The sequence below is a fragment of the Sturnira hondurensis genome, unplaced genomic scaffold, assembly GCF_014824575.4.
Source record: "Sturnira hondurensis isolate 20B ecotype Veracruz unplaced genomic scaffold, ASM1482457v3 Scaffold0013559, whole genome shotgun sequence".
Classification (NCBI taxonomy): domain Eukaryota; kingdom Metazoa; phylum Chordata; class Mammalia; order Chiroptera; family Phyllostomidae; genus Sturnira; species Sturnira hondurensis.
This window is the reverse complement of record NW_028086190.1, coordinates 5,834,158-5,850,544: the sequence shown is the minus strand read 5'-3', so window position 1 is coordinate 5,850,544 and position 16,387 is coordinate 5,834,158. Positions and strand designations below refer to the sequence as shown.

Genomic DNA, 16,387 nt, shown 5'->3' with positions numbered 1-16,387 from the left:
AGAAACACTAGTTGATCCCTATTTTGTTGCTTCTGAATACCATAAGTAGTTATGAAATTACTCTACCAAAATATGAAATGCCATTTAGGCAATTACTTTATCAATCATCTAGAATAGGCCAAATACCTCTCTTCAAACTTATTTGTTCTATCACCATGCTTGGTGGACTTAATTTTTCCAAGTGTAATGATTCCTTCTGGGCCCAGCTCTGGAACTTTCTAGATGCCCATCCTTGCACAGATCAATTCAAATTCTCTAAGTCTCGGGATTCCCACCGATAAAATGGGAATAATAGTATCTCCTCTGATAAACAGATGTCCACCTTCACACAAATTTTGACACAAATTATCTTAACTGCCAGACCTTACCTATGAGTCCTGGCCCGGGCTGCTTCATGATCTCTCCAGCCTGAGGAGGTTGTGTGATATTAAAGAAGATGTAGTCATCACTGGAGTCCATGTCGGAAGCTCTCAGCATGGAACCCTGGATCAGTATGGTCTGTCCCTCCTCCAGTTCAATAACAACATTGTTTATGAGGAACGGGGGACTGTCATCTTTGGGCAAAATGTTAATGGGAAACTTATGGCGGATGCTGTGATGACCATCGAAGATCCTGAAGACCACAAAGTCTTTGGTGGAGTCACTGTCATCGTGATGATAGCGAACAACTCCAGCCTGCAGGTCAGCCACGGTGAAGAGAAATCCTTTCCCTCCTGAAGGAGAGAGCAGAGGAGGCACTGACTGAAGGAGATAGGGGGACAGCACAGAGGCAGCCCTTGCAGTGAAAGCAGCCCTGGGCAAGAGGGCATGGAAGAAAGAGGTGCAGCTGATACTTTCCTCTTTTGGAAAATCACAGACTGTTTAGTGGGCTCTGAGCCTCCACAAACCTGCTTTTGGACATTGGCTGCAACACTTCTTAGTTGTATAGATTGGGCAAGGTATTTGATTTATGTGAGACTCATTTCTATAAAACAGGAGTAACACCTACCTCATATCCCCTAGTACAGATGAGAGAACTTAGACAATAGTAATCTTACAATAAATGGTATGTAATTGTTCTTTAACTCATTGTTATCGTCCTACATGGCAACACTTCATAGTGATGTGATCTCAAACCAGCAACGTCAGCCCCCTCTGGGAAGTTAGAAATGCAAGTTCTCAGGCCCAATCCTTCACCTACTGAATCAGAAATTCTGGATGTGGAGCCCAGCACTGTGTATTTACCAAGCCCTCCGAGAGAGTCTAATGCATGCTAAAATTTGAGAATCACTGTCTTATTGGCCAACAGCTACAGCTCTGGTATCAAATGGCCTAGGTTAAAACCCAGTTCCACTGCTTTCTAGGCAGATGACATTAGACAAGGTAACTTCTCTAAGTCTCAGGCTCCCCATATGGAAAGTGGGAATAACGACAGCAGCTCACTTTATAAAGTTGTATAAAATAAAGCATGTAGAATATGTTGTACCAGATCTGTCACAAAGTAAATACTTAAGAAACATTAGTACTATTTTCTATTTCCTTCAAGCCCAGAACATCAGCTTATGGCTTACTGCTCTATACTTCATTTAATATTAGTAAACATTGTTTCACTTTTGTCTAAACTATATAATACTTAATGGCAACTGCCTCATTACTCTCCATATACCACATAGAAAGACCTCACTGAAAGAATGATTAAACAGTAGAGTAATGGACATGACAAGCTCCTTGCCCATTAGCCACTCTCTGCTTCTTCCTCAGTACCAGAAACCTAGTTCTATTTGGAATGGCATGTGACCATTTTTTTAAATTCCTGATCCCAGGCCGTATCGCACACATATGGGTAGCATGTGAGTTAGCAGGAGATATAAATGAATGGCACTGTATCAGTGAACTGCACTGTCTGGGACAGTACAAACTTAGGTGGCATAACTTTTTCATTTCTCAAATGCAGACCCAAAGCCTAGACATGTAGGCACCATCTTGTGATTGCTGACAGAGCAGAAAAGAGATTTTGGCATCATAGATATGGAATTCCTACATCTGGGCAACTTGTCACATGAGAAAATAATGAAGTTTTAAGCCTCTGTAATTGAGTTTCCTTTACATGCAGCTGAACATCCACCCTAACTGACAGACCCAGGCACCAGCTGACCACATACTGTCCTGGGATTAGATAAGAGAATTTATCATTTTATTTTTTATTTCAGAATTCCCTTATCACAAATGATGAAAAATAAGAGCTCTCTTTCTGCTTTATAATTTGACAAATTAAGAGTATAATTGAAGTAAATTCCCTGAGCTCATTGCATCATAAAGTATAGTCATGATTTTTATTAGGCCCATTAACCTTAACCACCATTTTTATAATTTTAACTATAAATTAATTTCTTTTAAAACTATGGCAACTGTACTAATATCATAATAACATGATGATTACCAGTGTATTTTAAGAAGCATATTTTTCTGTTTTTCAATACATTTCTCTGAAGCAAAGAAATGAGAAGAAAACACTTTGCTTTCTAACTGGAATAAGATAATCAATTAATGAACCAACCATAAGGCATCACTCATCCATTCATCTGAGCACCCTAACCTAAATGCCAAAGATTCCAAAATCTCTAGATTTTTGGAATTACAATTTATTTAGAAATGGGACCCAAGAGATGCTACATATATCTTGTTAAATATGACTTGCTTTGGGAGCAAGTTCTTGGGTTCCTCCTTTCTAGGGTTCAAAGGCTGGTGGTGCACCTCTTACTGTGAGCCGTCCATGCTGCAGGCCATCCACGGTGACCAGCTGCACAGCACCTATGTCATCATTGTCGACGATCTGAAACTGCTCCCAGGTGATGGCCCGAGATTGCCCCTCTAGGAGGTTCAGACCTACAAGACAAAACCAAAATGGTCTATGGCGTGCCAGTGAGCGTATGTTAAGACAAAATGAGTGAATTTTAATGCACAAAACTAGCTGAAAAGTGTATTTTCAAGCAACTGAAATTTAGCTTTTATTTCTTGTAATATTTTCACTTTCAGTACTACTAACTGACAATGAAGCCAACTGACGATTGGCTCCTGATGGTATATTCTTCTGAGACACGATGGTGCCAGAAAGTAAATGCCAAGGGAGAGAACAGATGTCATGCTCGCAGTGGTCTCTAGTGCAAAAAATGTCCTCAAGGAGATTTTCGAAGGCTACCCCAGATGTTCTGTGGGCAAAGGAACCACAAGTGCTTTCCCATATACTGCTGGCCCTTGAGCAACAGGGGTGTGAACTGTGCAGATGCACTTACACAGAGATTTTTTAAAATAAATACTATAAATGTATTTTATCCTCATGATTTTCTTACTAACATTTTCTTTTCTCTAGCCTGCTTTATTGTAAGAATACAGTATATAATATATGTATAACATATAAAATATGTGTTAATCGACTTTATGGTATATTAGTAAGGCTTCTAGTAGACTATGAATAGATCAATATGACTCCTGGGAGTCATATGTTGTACACAGATTCCAACTTCATGGAGGGTCAACACCCCTATCCCTCATGTTATTCAAGGGTCAACTGTAATTTGAGTTCATAAGTAGCCCACAGGACAAAGAATATAAAATGGTCAAATATGCGCACACAGAGCTATTGTGCAAGGAGTGTTTCATGGTGTTAGATGTGAAGTGTCTGATACTTTACAAAGAGAAGTGTTTTTTCAGTTTAGGCCCTAATAAGGAAGAGACATTTGCAACTAAAGGAATGAAATAAAACCTTCTCTTTCGACCCAGCACATGGGAGGAAGTTCAAGCAGAGAAAATAAGTACTGCTCAGAACAAGAATACAGATTCCGGTTTAAACACCCAGGGTAAAGACAGGGAGCACCATTAACCACTGCCATTGCCCAGTAGGGCTGGGAGCCAGCAGATTACAGAGGATCTCGAAAGGGAACAGAACTCTTTCCAAAACAAGTTGATAAAATGTGAAGACAGTGTACTGGTGGGCCCATTTAATGCTTTCCCTCAAATCTGCCCAGCTCCCCTGGGCTCCCTGAGCTTGGCTTGCTCTCCAGGGAGGGTGCCCACACTCCTCCCAATTGTAAAGCCCTGAATGCCATTGTTGTGTCTTCTGATTTGACTGGTCACCTCATTTCCTTTTGCAGTGAGGATCAGGTTTAGACATGGCCTCTGTATGGCCATGAGCAGGTCCTACACCATGGGGCTCCAGGAGTTTGTGCAGCAGCTGCTAAGAGGGGCCAGGTGACATAACCTGGGCCCATGGGAGTTAACATCCAGTGAGGCAAACTGACCAAGAAGAGACCAGAGATGGGAAGGAGTTGACAGATAGTTCGCCCTTTCCCGCCCCAGCTCCGACTCTTCCCACACACAGTGAGTCCATATCCTTCTGGAGACATCAACACTATACGAAGTCACCATCAGCTTTATACTTTTGTAAACCTGGTACCAGTTCCGTTACACCACCTGGACTTCCCTTTCCCCCTTATTCTTGTTTTCAGTGTAGGGTTAATGCACACAACCTGCCTTAGTCGCGATTTCTAGGGAACCTGGGCTAAGAGCATATTTAAGAGAAGGAAGGAAGGGGGAGGGGAAACATGAGGGGAAGATGAATACATATAAAGAACCTCTGACTAGTAATGATGGTTCTGAAGCCAAAGGTGCACAGTATGGCATAGGAAAAGGCATCACAAAGGACACAGCAAAAGAACAAGCGAGAAAACTAGAAATACATATAACAAAATATTAACAGTGGCTCTGTCTTCATGAAGTAATAAATGATTTTGTTCATTCATTACTATTTCATTCAGTTATTTTTGTTGTTGTTCAAGTACAGTTGCCTCCATTTTCCCCTCACCACTCTCCCCTGCCCCACTGTATTCATTTTTTCTTGACAATTCATTACTATTTATTCTCTTTTTACTACTTATTCTATTTATTGTACTTTCCAAGTTTTCAATGGTGACATATTATTACTTCATAATTAGTAAAAATTCATTGTAAAATGGAGTCTGATGTCCAAAGTAACCAAAACAAGATTTGGAAAGCTCTCTTACCAAGCCTGGGTTTCACAGATCACACATATACATATAGACTATTGAATCCCTACACTCAAGCAATAAGCTACTTAATACATGATTATTACTAAACTACAGGTTACCAATTCCTTTTTTTCTTTTATTATCCCTCTAACAGAGGTAGATGGGACATAGAGCCAGAATTATAAATCAAGGCTGCTCAACCAATGTTCTCCATCTACCAAAACTCAACACATACAAACACATGCATGTGCATGCATATACCCACATGCAAGCACATATATTATGTACACATGCACAGAAACACACACACACACACAAGAGGCAACTAATTTAAGCTGCCACCTGAGGATTTCAATCAGACACATATTATCCCCTTAACAGAACCTACAACCTCTCCTTACATGTTTTAAATACTGTTGATGGGATCGGTAGAAAAGAAAACAATCTTCATTTAGATTCCACATTTATATCTGACCTAAATATATACATTGCACGGTAAGTGCAATTAGAAATGAGAAGCAGAGCAAAGCTTTCTTTTAAAACAAATAAAGCACTTGAAGCTCTTATTTATATATTGTGGTTTCCGTACAGACCAACTTAGAAATAAGACAATGTAGAGAGCACCAGTGTATTCCTTCCTTCGATCCCTGTAAACAGTGTGAGTTGGAGACCTTTTCTCTCTCGGTCCAACTATAGCTCAATATCATGCACAGTCACTTTTTTGCCTTGTTCAGGTGAAAGTTGTCCTTCTAGCTCATCTCTTACAGAGGAAATAACTTGACCTCAGGACTCAGGAATCCTGGACTTGAATTTCTCGCCCTACCAGTAGGAAAACCAAACCAAACCAGTTATCTAATGCCCTAACCAGTCTGCATTTCAGTTGCCTCATGTGTGAAATGGTGTTAAAACTTTTCTTTCCTGACCCACATATTTTCTTGTCTTCCCCCAGGGCTATGATGCCTGACACCCCGCACTGGACTATACCTGTGTTCCAGGACACTCGTGGGGCATTTGTGTCTGATGTTCTGACAGAGATGAGGACGGTAACTGGTGCGCTCCTTTCAAAGAAGAAGTCGTAAACCTCCAACTCCACCTGTAAACAGACAGTTGCATGTGAACCACACACTGAGATGTTGGAGTACATAACACCGTTACTCCTGGGGTATATGCAACAGACAGAGGCTGGATGGATTCAGGTTTCTGCTGCTGCCTGACCTCATTTTTGACAACCTGATCTCCCTTTTGGGGGCTCTAAATCCTGTTCCTTAGGTCACTGGTATTTTTAAATTTTCTTCTCCACAGAAGAATTCTTAACCTAAAATAAACAAATATGCTGAAAACGTGTCACTGCACTTGCTCAGGAGACTGTCGGTCCAGCATCAGATCAGTCGAGCCTCTCTCGAAGGCAGAGGGCTCAGAGCTGTTCTCCACTGAGCTCCTTTTGTCACTTGGGACAAATTTTGCCATTTTTGATATTTAGGAATGTCTGGAGACATCTCTGGTCTCACATATGGGTGTGCAAGTGGAGGGGGTGCTGCTGGCCTCTAGCGGAGAGACCAGGGATGCTACTAACATCCCACATGCACAGGACGGTGCCCACAGAATTCTCTAGTCCAAAAATGTCACTGGAGCTGCTGTAAGGGGACCCTGATCCAGAGGTATCTAACCCACTAGTCTAGTCATATTTTTAAATATCCAGATTTTATTTGCTCCTGTGAAATCCATAACTGCTAAGTGGAGCTATATGATACATTTTGAGCCTTGTTACGTGACATGTGTGTATTATCACCAGGTGTCGACAGAGAAGGATGAGGTATAACACAGAAATGGGAGCACACCGCCTCCTTGTGAAGAATGGGTGGTCCATTTGAGAGGATGAGAGCAATTATCAAATAGCAGCATATCAGCAAATATGACATAACAAAAGAAAGAGATTCAAGAGAGCCAAAGTCATAGACAAAAAATAAACTACTCCAAGGTGGGAGATGTGTTTATGCAGATGTAATATAAATATCAGGTTGAACCATATGAAACCATATGTTATGTACTCTCTAAAGAATGTTCTTCTCAAATATATGTAATTCCTAATTAAATCAGTTTGAATTTCCCGAAGAGGTAAAAGTGACCAAAAGAGCAGCCGGCCTCGGCATTACAGCCCACAGAAGGGACAGCTAGCTTCAGGAGCACCGGCCATGGCTCTGCTCTCGGAAGTCCGTTCTCTGGGCTGTAACGCCGAGGCTGGCTGCTGTTCCCCTAGGAACAGCTAGCTTTAGGAGCACTAAAGTCCTAAAGGACTTCCTCTGGGAAGTCCCACCCCAGGTGACTGAGGGAACAAAGTTCTGTGGAGGTCCAGGGCTTCCCGCCCACAAAATGTGACAAGTGCATAATCTCCACTGAGAAAATTGGGTTGCCTTATGACAAAAATATCGCACACTTGAACAAATTCTGCACTGAGATTATATCACACTGTGCCAGAAAATACATACAGGAAGCAGCAGGGTAGTAGTGCTATACATGTGAGCGGCAGGTCAATCCAGACAACTACGGAGAAAGCACTTCAGAATACCGAAGGAAGGAGAGGCCAGGACGGGAAAGACAAACGCTGCCACTTACTATTATGAAATGAAGGAAATGAAAGCAAACACAGCCCTTGTTGTCTGAAGTCTTTTGTCTGCCCTTGAGGCTAAATGCTGCAAGTGCCTAAATTAGATGGAGGGCAATTTGGTAACCCCAGGGACACTCATTTCCATGAATAAACCTGAACTCAAGTCTGTATCAATCTGCTCCCTTAAATTTCAGCTTGCTGGTAGGTCTTTAAGTACGTGAAGGGTTATTATGTGCAAGGCTGTAACCAGCTGCTCACTACTCCCATTGAATACAAAACAAGAGGAAAGAGCCTGAAGTGGGGGCAGGAAAGATTTAGATCAAATGGAAAGAGGGCTTTCCTGATGGAGAGTGTTTGACAGTGAAATCAGTTATCCTTTGAAACTATGGAATCTGCTTTCCTAGGTCGGTGTTATTCATTAAAATGCAAGATCCCAGTAAAACACTCTTGCAAACAAAAAAGAATAAAAAACTATTAATAAAAAATTATGACCAAAACCCCCAACTTCAATGGTCTAGGTAATCTGACACAGGCAGGCTGCTGAAGGCAGCAGAGCTCTCAAACTGGTGATCCCTGGGCCAAACGTGGCCCTTAGAAATACTGTATAGCTGGCACAGTATAGTTTAAAGTCTTTAATATGTTTCCTACATTTAAAAACAGAAACATTTTTACAAAGAAATTATGAATCTCCAACTTTTCTTGACACATAAGAGCAATAGGTACATCTGTGTCAGCTGGAGCCCAGTCGCTGCTGCTTCAAAAGGCCCAGCTCTTTCTCTGGCTGTGTCCCTACAAAAAGGCCTGCTTATTTGCCCCAGTGTCCCTCCGAAAAGGCCTGCTTATTTGCCTCTCTGGCCTAGCTCCCCTGGGAATTCGAGTTTGCACCCTGATCTACAGTGATTGATTCCCTTCAGAGGCAATGAATATACAAACTAACCCAAAAGCTAAAGGAAGTGACTTCTTCACTAACTCTGTGAATACCAAACAGGCTAGAAGCTTGGTCTCTCTCCCTTCTTACCTCGTACTGTCTCCTTTCCGAATGGCTGCTGTTTGGTGGCTGGTAGGCAATCTGCATGTCACTGAGATCTTTCCAGGTGAATGAGGAGATCGGTCTGGTGTGATCCCACAGGTGAGTCACATAGCCCTGGAGTGGGGCTTTAGTGACATTAAACACCAGCAAGGGTTTGGGGGTCTCATCCTCTTCACAATCCAGGACTGATGTAGTCAACGAAGTCAGGATGAACTGATCCACTTCCAGAGTAAACATGGCCATGAACGCAGCCCTTGGAATCTGATTAGGAATGCCAGCTCTGATATGGACAGGCAACCACGCACTCTCTGACTTTTGAAGGAGAAAGAAAATACGAAGGTGAAAACAATATGGATACAGCTAGCATACGCAGGGTTAGCTGTACCACATTTAACATACAACCACAGCAGTTATCTGAGATCTGGCTGCATATTAGAAGCATCTGGGGAGCTTTTAACACATTCTGATGCCCAGGCTCCATGTCCAGAGGTTCTAATTTAATTGTTCTGAGAAGGGGACCAGAAAATGGGCATTTTTAAAGCTGTCTGGTGACTTTAAAATCCACCCAGGGTTGAGAACCAGCACCAATTTTGGCATCAGGACAAATTGGGTTTTATTCCATCTCCAGCACTTATGATCCGTGTAATTTTAGACAAGTTATTTTACTCCCAAACCTCATTTCTTCCATCTATAAAATGGGAATACTAGATCCCCAAGTATTAAGTGAGGATTAAACAAGATGGCAAAGTAAAGCACTTAGCAGTAGCTGGCACACGTCACCAATCTCCTCCCGTGCCCTCTTCCTGTCATGTAGCTTTAATGCAGGCAGAGGCAGAATGAAGGAAAATATCTTTTTAAGTCAATCCTCATACTACTGAAAAATGGTTACCAGCTTTCTAATTTGTTAAAACCCTGGGTCTCTAAACGAGCAGCAGGTAACAGGAATTGCAAGTGAACACTCAAGCTAGAAATACACCTTCCTCAAATGAGAGGGCTATGAGGATCATGGGATCAGAGGTCATAACAAGTACTACAGGCAGGAGGAACCCTCATAGCAGGGGATGCCAGTTATCACAGGATTTGCTGTTTCCCACTGTTGAGATAACTAGCCTTGATTATCCGAATCACACTGGTTTAATATTGCTGAACACTGGCTACCAGTCGATGAGTTGTATTCTGTACATAACAGAATGTTAAAAATAGAATTCTTGGTTCTGATTCAACTGAAGTTCTAATGAGAGAGATATCAGATTTCAAAGTCAATGTGAGACTCACACTACAGACAGAGTTTACAAATCCTCTTGCCCACTCTAACAATAGGAAAGTATTGAGAGAGGTAAGAGGAAGATTTTTTAGAGAGAGGAGTGCTGTGTTGTGCTGAGTCATTCCCCTGACATCCAACAGCACACAGAGAGGAAGAGTGTGGCAACACTACATCCCTGGTCTCAGGTGTCAGAAGTGAAGTTTCCTTGAGACCAGCATTAAAATGTATATTTTACAGGCAGAACACACAAAGAGTTGATATGGGGCTCAGACCTGAAGAAGCTAAGTGGCCAGAAGCAGAAGAAAAATGGTAGCTGGGATCAGCCTATATATAGCCCTTGTGTGAGGCAGGAAGATAGGAATGCTCCCAGATATAAGCCAAGTGGGACAGAGAATTGGTCTGGGGTCATCCTGGACCCTGACCTTTAGGGTGCATCCTTGAAAGGCCAAAGAATCCCAGCAGCAAGAAACTGAAAGTGGAAATTATATCCTAGATACTACTGGAAAAATTGCCAATGACCACTTAGGCCAGAAATGCATCCTCCTGAGACAAGAGATCTATGGGTGAGAGACCTTTGCAATGGGATGTCTCCTGAGGAACCACGAAATTGCCTCAGAGATAAAGAAGCAGCTTGAAACATCTGCCAGACTCAGAGAGCATGAAGACGTATTGCATGATGTCTGATAAAATAAATAAGACTTCTCTCTCCACACTCCCCCCAAAACTACCTGTCCCAAAGCCTGGAAGTTCAGAAACTAGCCAGCAATGCTCTAAAGAAGGCAGAAGTACAAGAGAAAAACAGAGAAGAGGACAGTCCGTGCCCCCCGACCCATGCCTGGTTTATGAAGACCAATGAATGACATGCTGAGGCATCCCAGGGTTTAGAGTATCCTTCCCACGCCATTCTAACAACCGTGTGGTAACTGTGTGGGGGAGGGGGACATGGGTGGGGGTGGAGGTGGAAGAGGGTAAAAGCTGAATAAATGGTAATGGAAAAAACACAATAAAAATAAATTAATTTTTAAACATTTAAAAAGATTTTTAAAAACCCAGCTTTATTGTTGTATAACTGGCATACAATAAACAGCATACATTTAAACTGTTAAGAAAAAAAAACACTATTTGAAGAGCCATAGTTTGAAAAGTCGAGAATGGGGAAATTGTGATGTAAAAGGACTGGTGCTGAACAATAAGACCAATTAAGCCTAGAGCTAAGACTAAATAAATGTTATTTTAAACATGTTAAGAAAAGTGAATACAAATGTCAAAAGAACTTACTTAAGTAGAAGATGTCAGAAAGAACAATCCTATGCTAGAACTAAAATGAAGATGATATAAACAAAGCCTGGGAGGTGGATAATTGCTGGGAAAAGGGGTAAACAGGATCAATTCTCATCATCTATTGGAAGGAGACAAGAGACCTTGTTATTTTTTTTTACATTAAATATTAAAAATATAGATTATAAAAAGTTTTGGATTTAGAATATAATCCTAGTAAAACATAAAGTGGGATAAAGGACTTTCAAGTAAGTACAGAAAAAGTCAAAGAAAATTTAGCCTATATCGTAAGACAATGTTTTAATAAGCAAGCCAGAAAACAGAATAAAAAACTCTATATATCTATTATTATAAAAATATAGACTATATTTCCTTGTTAAAGACAAATATTCTAAAAGTAAATATTCAGTTATATGTGCCTTGCGTGAGAGAAACTTAAAATAAAATTATATACAAAGATTAGGAGAAAACGAATGATGAAAAGTTACCATGTAAGAAAAAAGCAAAAGTTACCATATCAATTTCAAATAAAGATGAAATCAAGACGAGAAATATTAAAAACAGTGTGGGCAGTTAATATGGTGTACAAGACTTCTTATAAGCAGCAATATATTTAATATTATATTGCCATTCCCAATGGAGAAGAGACCAGAAATAACAGGAATAAGTACTGAAAAAGGAAAGATAAAATTATCATAGTTAGTGAAAGATATAATTATGGTCTTTAAAAGCCCAAAGAATTGAATTGTTCTTAGAGTAACTGAATTCAAGAAAGAATTAGAGAGAAGAAAATTATACCCCCCAAAAAGCTTTCCTACTTTCTATCAGTAACTGATGAGAATATATAACGAAGGAAAAAGAGTCTATTCACAATAATCTCACAAGTATAAACTGCCTACGACTGGACTTGATAAGTGCTCTTGACTTACATGAAGAAAACTACAAACTTTAAAGAAATACGTCAAAGAACATTTGGCAAGATGAAGTAAGATAGCTCATTCCTGGATGAGAAGATTTGATATGGTAAATATTCAAATGCTCCAATTCTTCCCAAAATAATTGGTAGTTTTAGTTGAAGCTTGATAAAACTATTGAGCGCTTATTTTTTAGCTAACATAAATGATTTAATTATTTAGCTGGAACTAAGAATAGGTGTGAATGAATGAGAACATTTTGTATAGGAGTGATAGAGAAGAACTTGCCTATAAAATATTCAGGTGTATTGTAAACCCATTATATTTAGAATAATACAGTATTGACAGAGCAATAAGTAGGCAAATCTAAGGAAAAAAGGAGCGAGCCTTGAAATAGTATACATAATATCTTCCTATACAATAAAAGAATCATCAAAAATCAAGGGAAACAAATTATTTATTCAACAAATATTGTGGAAATGTTGGCTACTTTGTGTTTCAAAATACAATAAAATGTATTACAGGTGGATTAAAAAGCAAATATAGCCCTGGCTGGTATGGTTGAGTCGGTTGGAGTGTCATCCTATAAACCAAAAAGTTGCTGGTTCGATTCCCGGTCAGGGCGCACACCTGGGTTGAGGGTTGGTCCCTGGGAAGAGCACATGCTACCAATCGATGTTTGTCTTTCATTTTGTTGTTTCTCTCTTTCTCTCTATCTCTCCCTTCCCCCTTTTCTATTGTAAAGTCAATAAGTATATCCTCAGGTGAGGATTTTTTTAAAGGCAAATATAAACAAGAAAAACTTTATGGCTGTCAGCTTGGGAAATTGAGAGTCGCCCATGTGTTCCCTGTAGCCCGGGGACAGAGCCAGGTCTGCCACAGACACTGGTAGTCTCCAGCTGCTAGCAAGGCCCCTGGAAGAGAGCCAGTCACCAGCTCCCTCCCTACCCAGCCAGGTGCAGACTGAAAAACCCTGGAGTCAGGCTGTGGTTGCTGGCTTGGGAGAATTGTCAGTTGCCCTGTGTGTTCAGGCACAGCACTGGGAAAGGTCCGCACCCAAGCCTGCAAGACCAGGTAAGCCTGGCTGAGAGCACATGCCCTCACACCAGGCCAGGGCTGGGAAGCCTGGGGAAAAATCTGCTCTCAATGGGGCACAGGAGAGCGGCGCCAGTCTGCACCTTGGGAGGGCACTGGAGAGATCACTTGAGTTCACCAAGACGCGAGAAAGGCCGCACTAATAGCCCCTCAGGCTGCTGCAGCTAGTGAGAACAGAAGAAAAGGTTTGACCAGCTGGAAACCAACAAGAGGAGTAGGTGGAAGCAGAGAACACCAAGGTACCTGAAGGAGACTGCACCACTGAATTTCACAGGTATCCTACCACAGAAGTTCACACCAAAAACCCAGGGAACCAGAACAGATCAATTTAAGAAGCTGAGGCCAACAAGAAGAGCAACACAAACAATGGGAAGACAAAAAAAACAATCCCCAAATAAAAGAAAAGGAAGAAGTCTCAGAAAGAATGTTAGATGAAATAGAGGCAAGTCAACTATCACATACTGAATTCAAAGCACTGGTTCTCAGGAAATTCAAAGAGCTTACAACAAGCTACCAGAAACTACAGGGGAGCTACAATGAACTCTCTGCAAACTATGCCAACATGAAAAAGGAAATAGAAACCATGAGCAAAGGCCAAGAGGAAATGAAGAATACAATTTCTGAACTAAAGGACACAGTAGAAGGTATGAAGAGTAGGATCGATGAGGCAGAAGACCACATAAGCGAGATCGAAGACAGGATAGAAAGAATCTCCCAGATGGACCAAGTAATGGAAAAGAGAATCAGAAAGAATGAGAAGAGTTTAAGAGAAATGCAAGACAATATGAAATGTAATAATATCTGAATAATAGGAATACCAGAAGGAGAAGAAGAAGAACAAGGGATAGAAAACCTACTTGAAAGAGTAATAACGGAAAATTTTCCTAAGTTGATGAGAGAGAAAGTCACACGAATCCAGAAATCACGGAGAGTCCCAAGCAGGTGGAACACAAAGAGGCCTGCTGCAAGACACATCATCATTAAAATGGCAAAACTCAGCCCTGGCTGGCGTAGCTCAGTGGATTGAGCGCGGGCCTGCGAACCAGATGATCGTGGTTCGATTCCCAGTCAGGGCACATGCCTGGGTTGCAAACTGGTTCCTTGCAGGCTAACTACCAGCAGGGGATGCACAAAAGGCAACCATACATTGATGTTTCTCTCCCTCTCTCCTTCCCCTCTAAAAATAAATAAATAAATAAAATCTTTAAAAAATAAAAATAATAAATTAAATTATTAAAAAAAATTAAATGGCAAAACTCCAAGACAAAGAGAGAATCCTACAGGCAGAAAGGGAGCAAAGGAAGTAACATACAAGGGGGTCCTAATAAGGTTGGCTACTGACTTCTCAATGGAAACATTCCAAGCAAGAAGACAATGGCAAGAAATATTCCAAGTAATGAGAAACAGAGGCCTACAACCAAGGCTACTTTACTCAGTAAGGCTCTCAATCAAGATAGAAGGCCAAATAAAGAGCATCCAAGACAAAAGAAGTCTAAAAGAATATGCCTCCACCAAACCAGCTCTACAAGAATTACTAAAAGGGGTGCTTTAAGGAAAGGAAGGAAAAGAGAGAGACGGAGAGAAACACAGGTACATAAATGGCAATGAATGAGTACCTATCAATAATAATCTTAAATGTAAATGGATTAAATGCACCAATTAAAAGACATAGAATAGCTGAATGGATAAAAAAGCATGACCCACACATATGCTGCCTACAAGAGACCCACCTCAGGTCAAAAGACCATCACAGACTAAAAGTGAAAGGATAGAAACAAATTTTCCAAGCAAATGGACAAGAAAAAAAGCCAGGCTAGCAATCCTCATATCAGACAAAATAGACTTCAAAAACAGGGCCATAAAGAGAGACCCAGAAGGTCACTTCACAATACTCAAGGGAAGAATCCACCAAGAAGACATTAACATCACAAATATACATGCACCCAACATAGGAGGATCCAAATATATAAAGAAAATCCTAGAGGACTTCAAGAAAGAGACTGACAACAACACAATTCTAGTAGGGGATTATTAACACCCCACTGTCAAAAATGGACAGATCTTCCAAACAAAATATCAACAAAGATATTGCAGCACTGAACAACACCCTAGATGAAATGGACCTAATTGATATATAGAGAGCCCTCCAGCCCAAAGAAGCTAAATACAAATTCTTTTCAAATGCACATGGAACATTTTCAAAGATAGACCACATGACAGGACACAAAATGAGTCTCAAAAAATTCAGGAAAATAGAAATCACACCAAGCATTTTCTCTGATCACAAGGGACTGAAACTGGAAACCAACCCCACAGAAAAAAAACCAAAACACCCAAAAGCATGGAAACTGAATGGTATGCTATTAAACAACGAATGGGTCAAGATTGAAATTAGGGAAGAAATCAAAAAGTTTCTGGAAACAAATGAAAATGAACTCACGACAACCCAAAACTTATGGGACACAGTGAAGGAAGTCCTGAGAGGGAAGTTCATAGCAATACAGTCTTACCTAAAAAAGAAAGAAACATTTCAAACAAACAACCTAGCCCGACACCTGCAAGAACTCGAGGAACAACAACAAAGACAGTCCAGAACAAGTAGAAGGAAGGAAATAAGCAAGATCAGAGCAGAATTAAATGACATAGAGACTAAAAGCATAATTCTAAAGATCAATGAATCCAGGAGTTGGTTTTTTGAAAAGATAAACAAAATAGATAAACCTTTAAGTAGGCTCATCAAGAAAAGAGAGAGGACCCAAATAAACACAATCAGAAATGAAAGAGGAGAGATTACAACTGATACCACAGAAATAGAAGGGATTGTAAGAAATTACTATGAAGAACTGTATGCCAACAAATTTGAAAACCTAGGTGAAATGGACAAATTTCTAGAAAAATATAATCTTCCAAAACTCAATGAAAAAGAAACAGAAAACTTGAACAGGCCAATAAGAGCAGATGAAATTGAAGAAGTAATTAAAAACTCCCATCGCGCAAAAGCCCTGGGCCAGATGGTTTCACAGGAGAATTCTACAAAGCTTTTAAGGAAGAGCTAACACCTATTCTTCACAGACTATTCCAAAAAATCCAAAAGGAAGGAAAACTCCCCAACTCTTTTTATGAAGCCAGCATCACCCTAATTCCAAAGCCAGATAGAGACACAACAAAGAAAGAAAA

The 16,387-nt window shown here is 40.5% G+C and overlaps 1 protein-coding gene across 8 annotated transcripts in view; it reads right to left on the bottom strand.

Annotated features, from left to right (window-relative positions):
- Positions 1–16,387, bottom strand: part of FREM1 (FRAS1 related extracellular matrix 1) — a 178,701-nt gene that overhangs the window by 111,239 nt on the left and 51,075 nt on the right. For all 8 annotated transcript variants that reach the window (XM_037061941.1, XM_037061946.1, XM_037061945.1 and 5 more), the window contains exons 6-9: positions 8,648–8,971; positions 6,009–6,117; positions 2,734–2,865; positions 369–713 (exon numbers count right to left, since the gene is read on the bottom strand). In XM_037061941.1, coding sequence (XP_036917836.1) covers positions 369–713; positions 2,734–2,865; positions 6,009–6,117; positions 8,648–8,971 — 910 coding nt within the window. The remainder of the gene's footprint in view (positions 1–368; positions 714–2,733; positions 2,866–6,008; positions 6,118–8,647; positions 8,972–16,387) is intronic.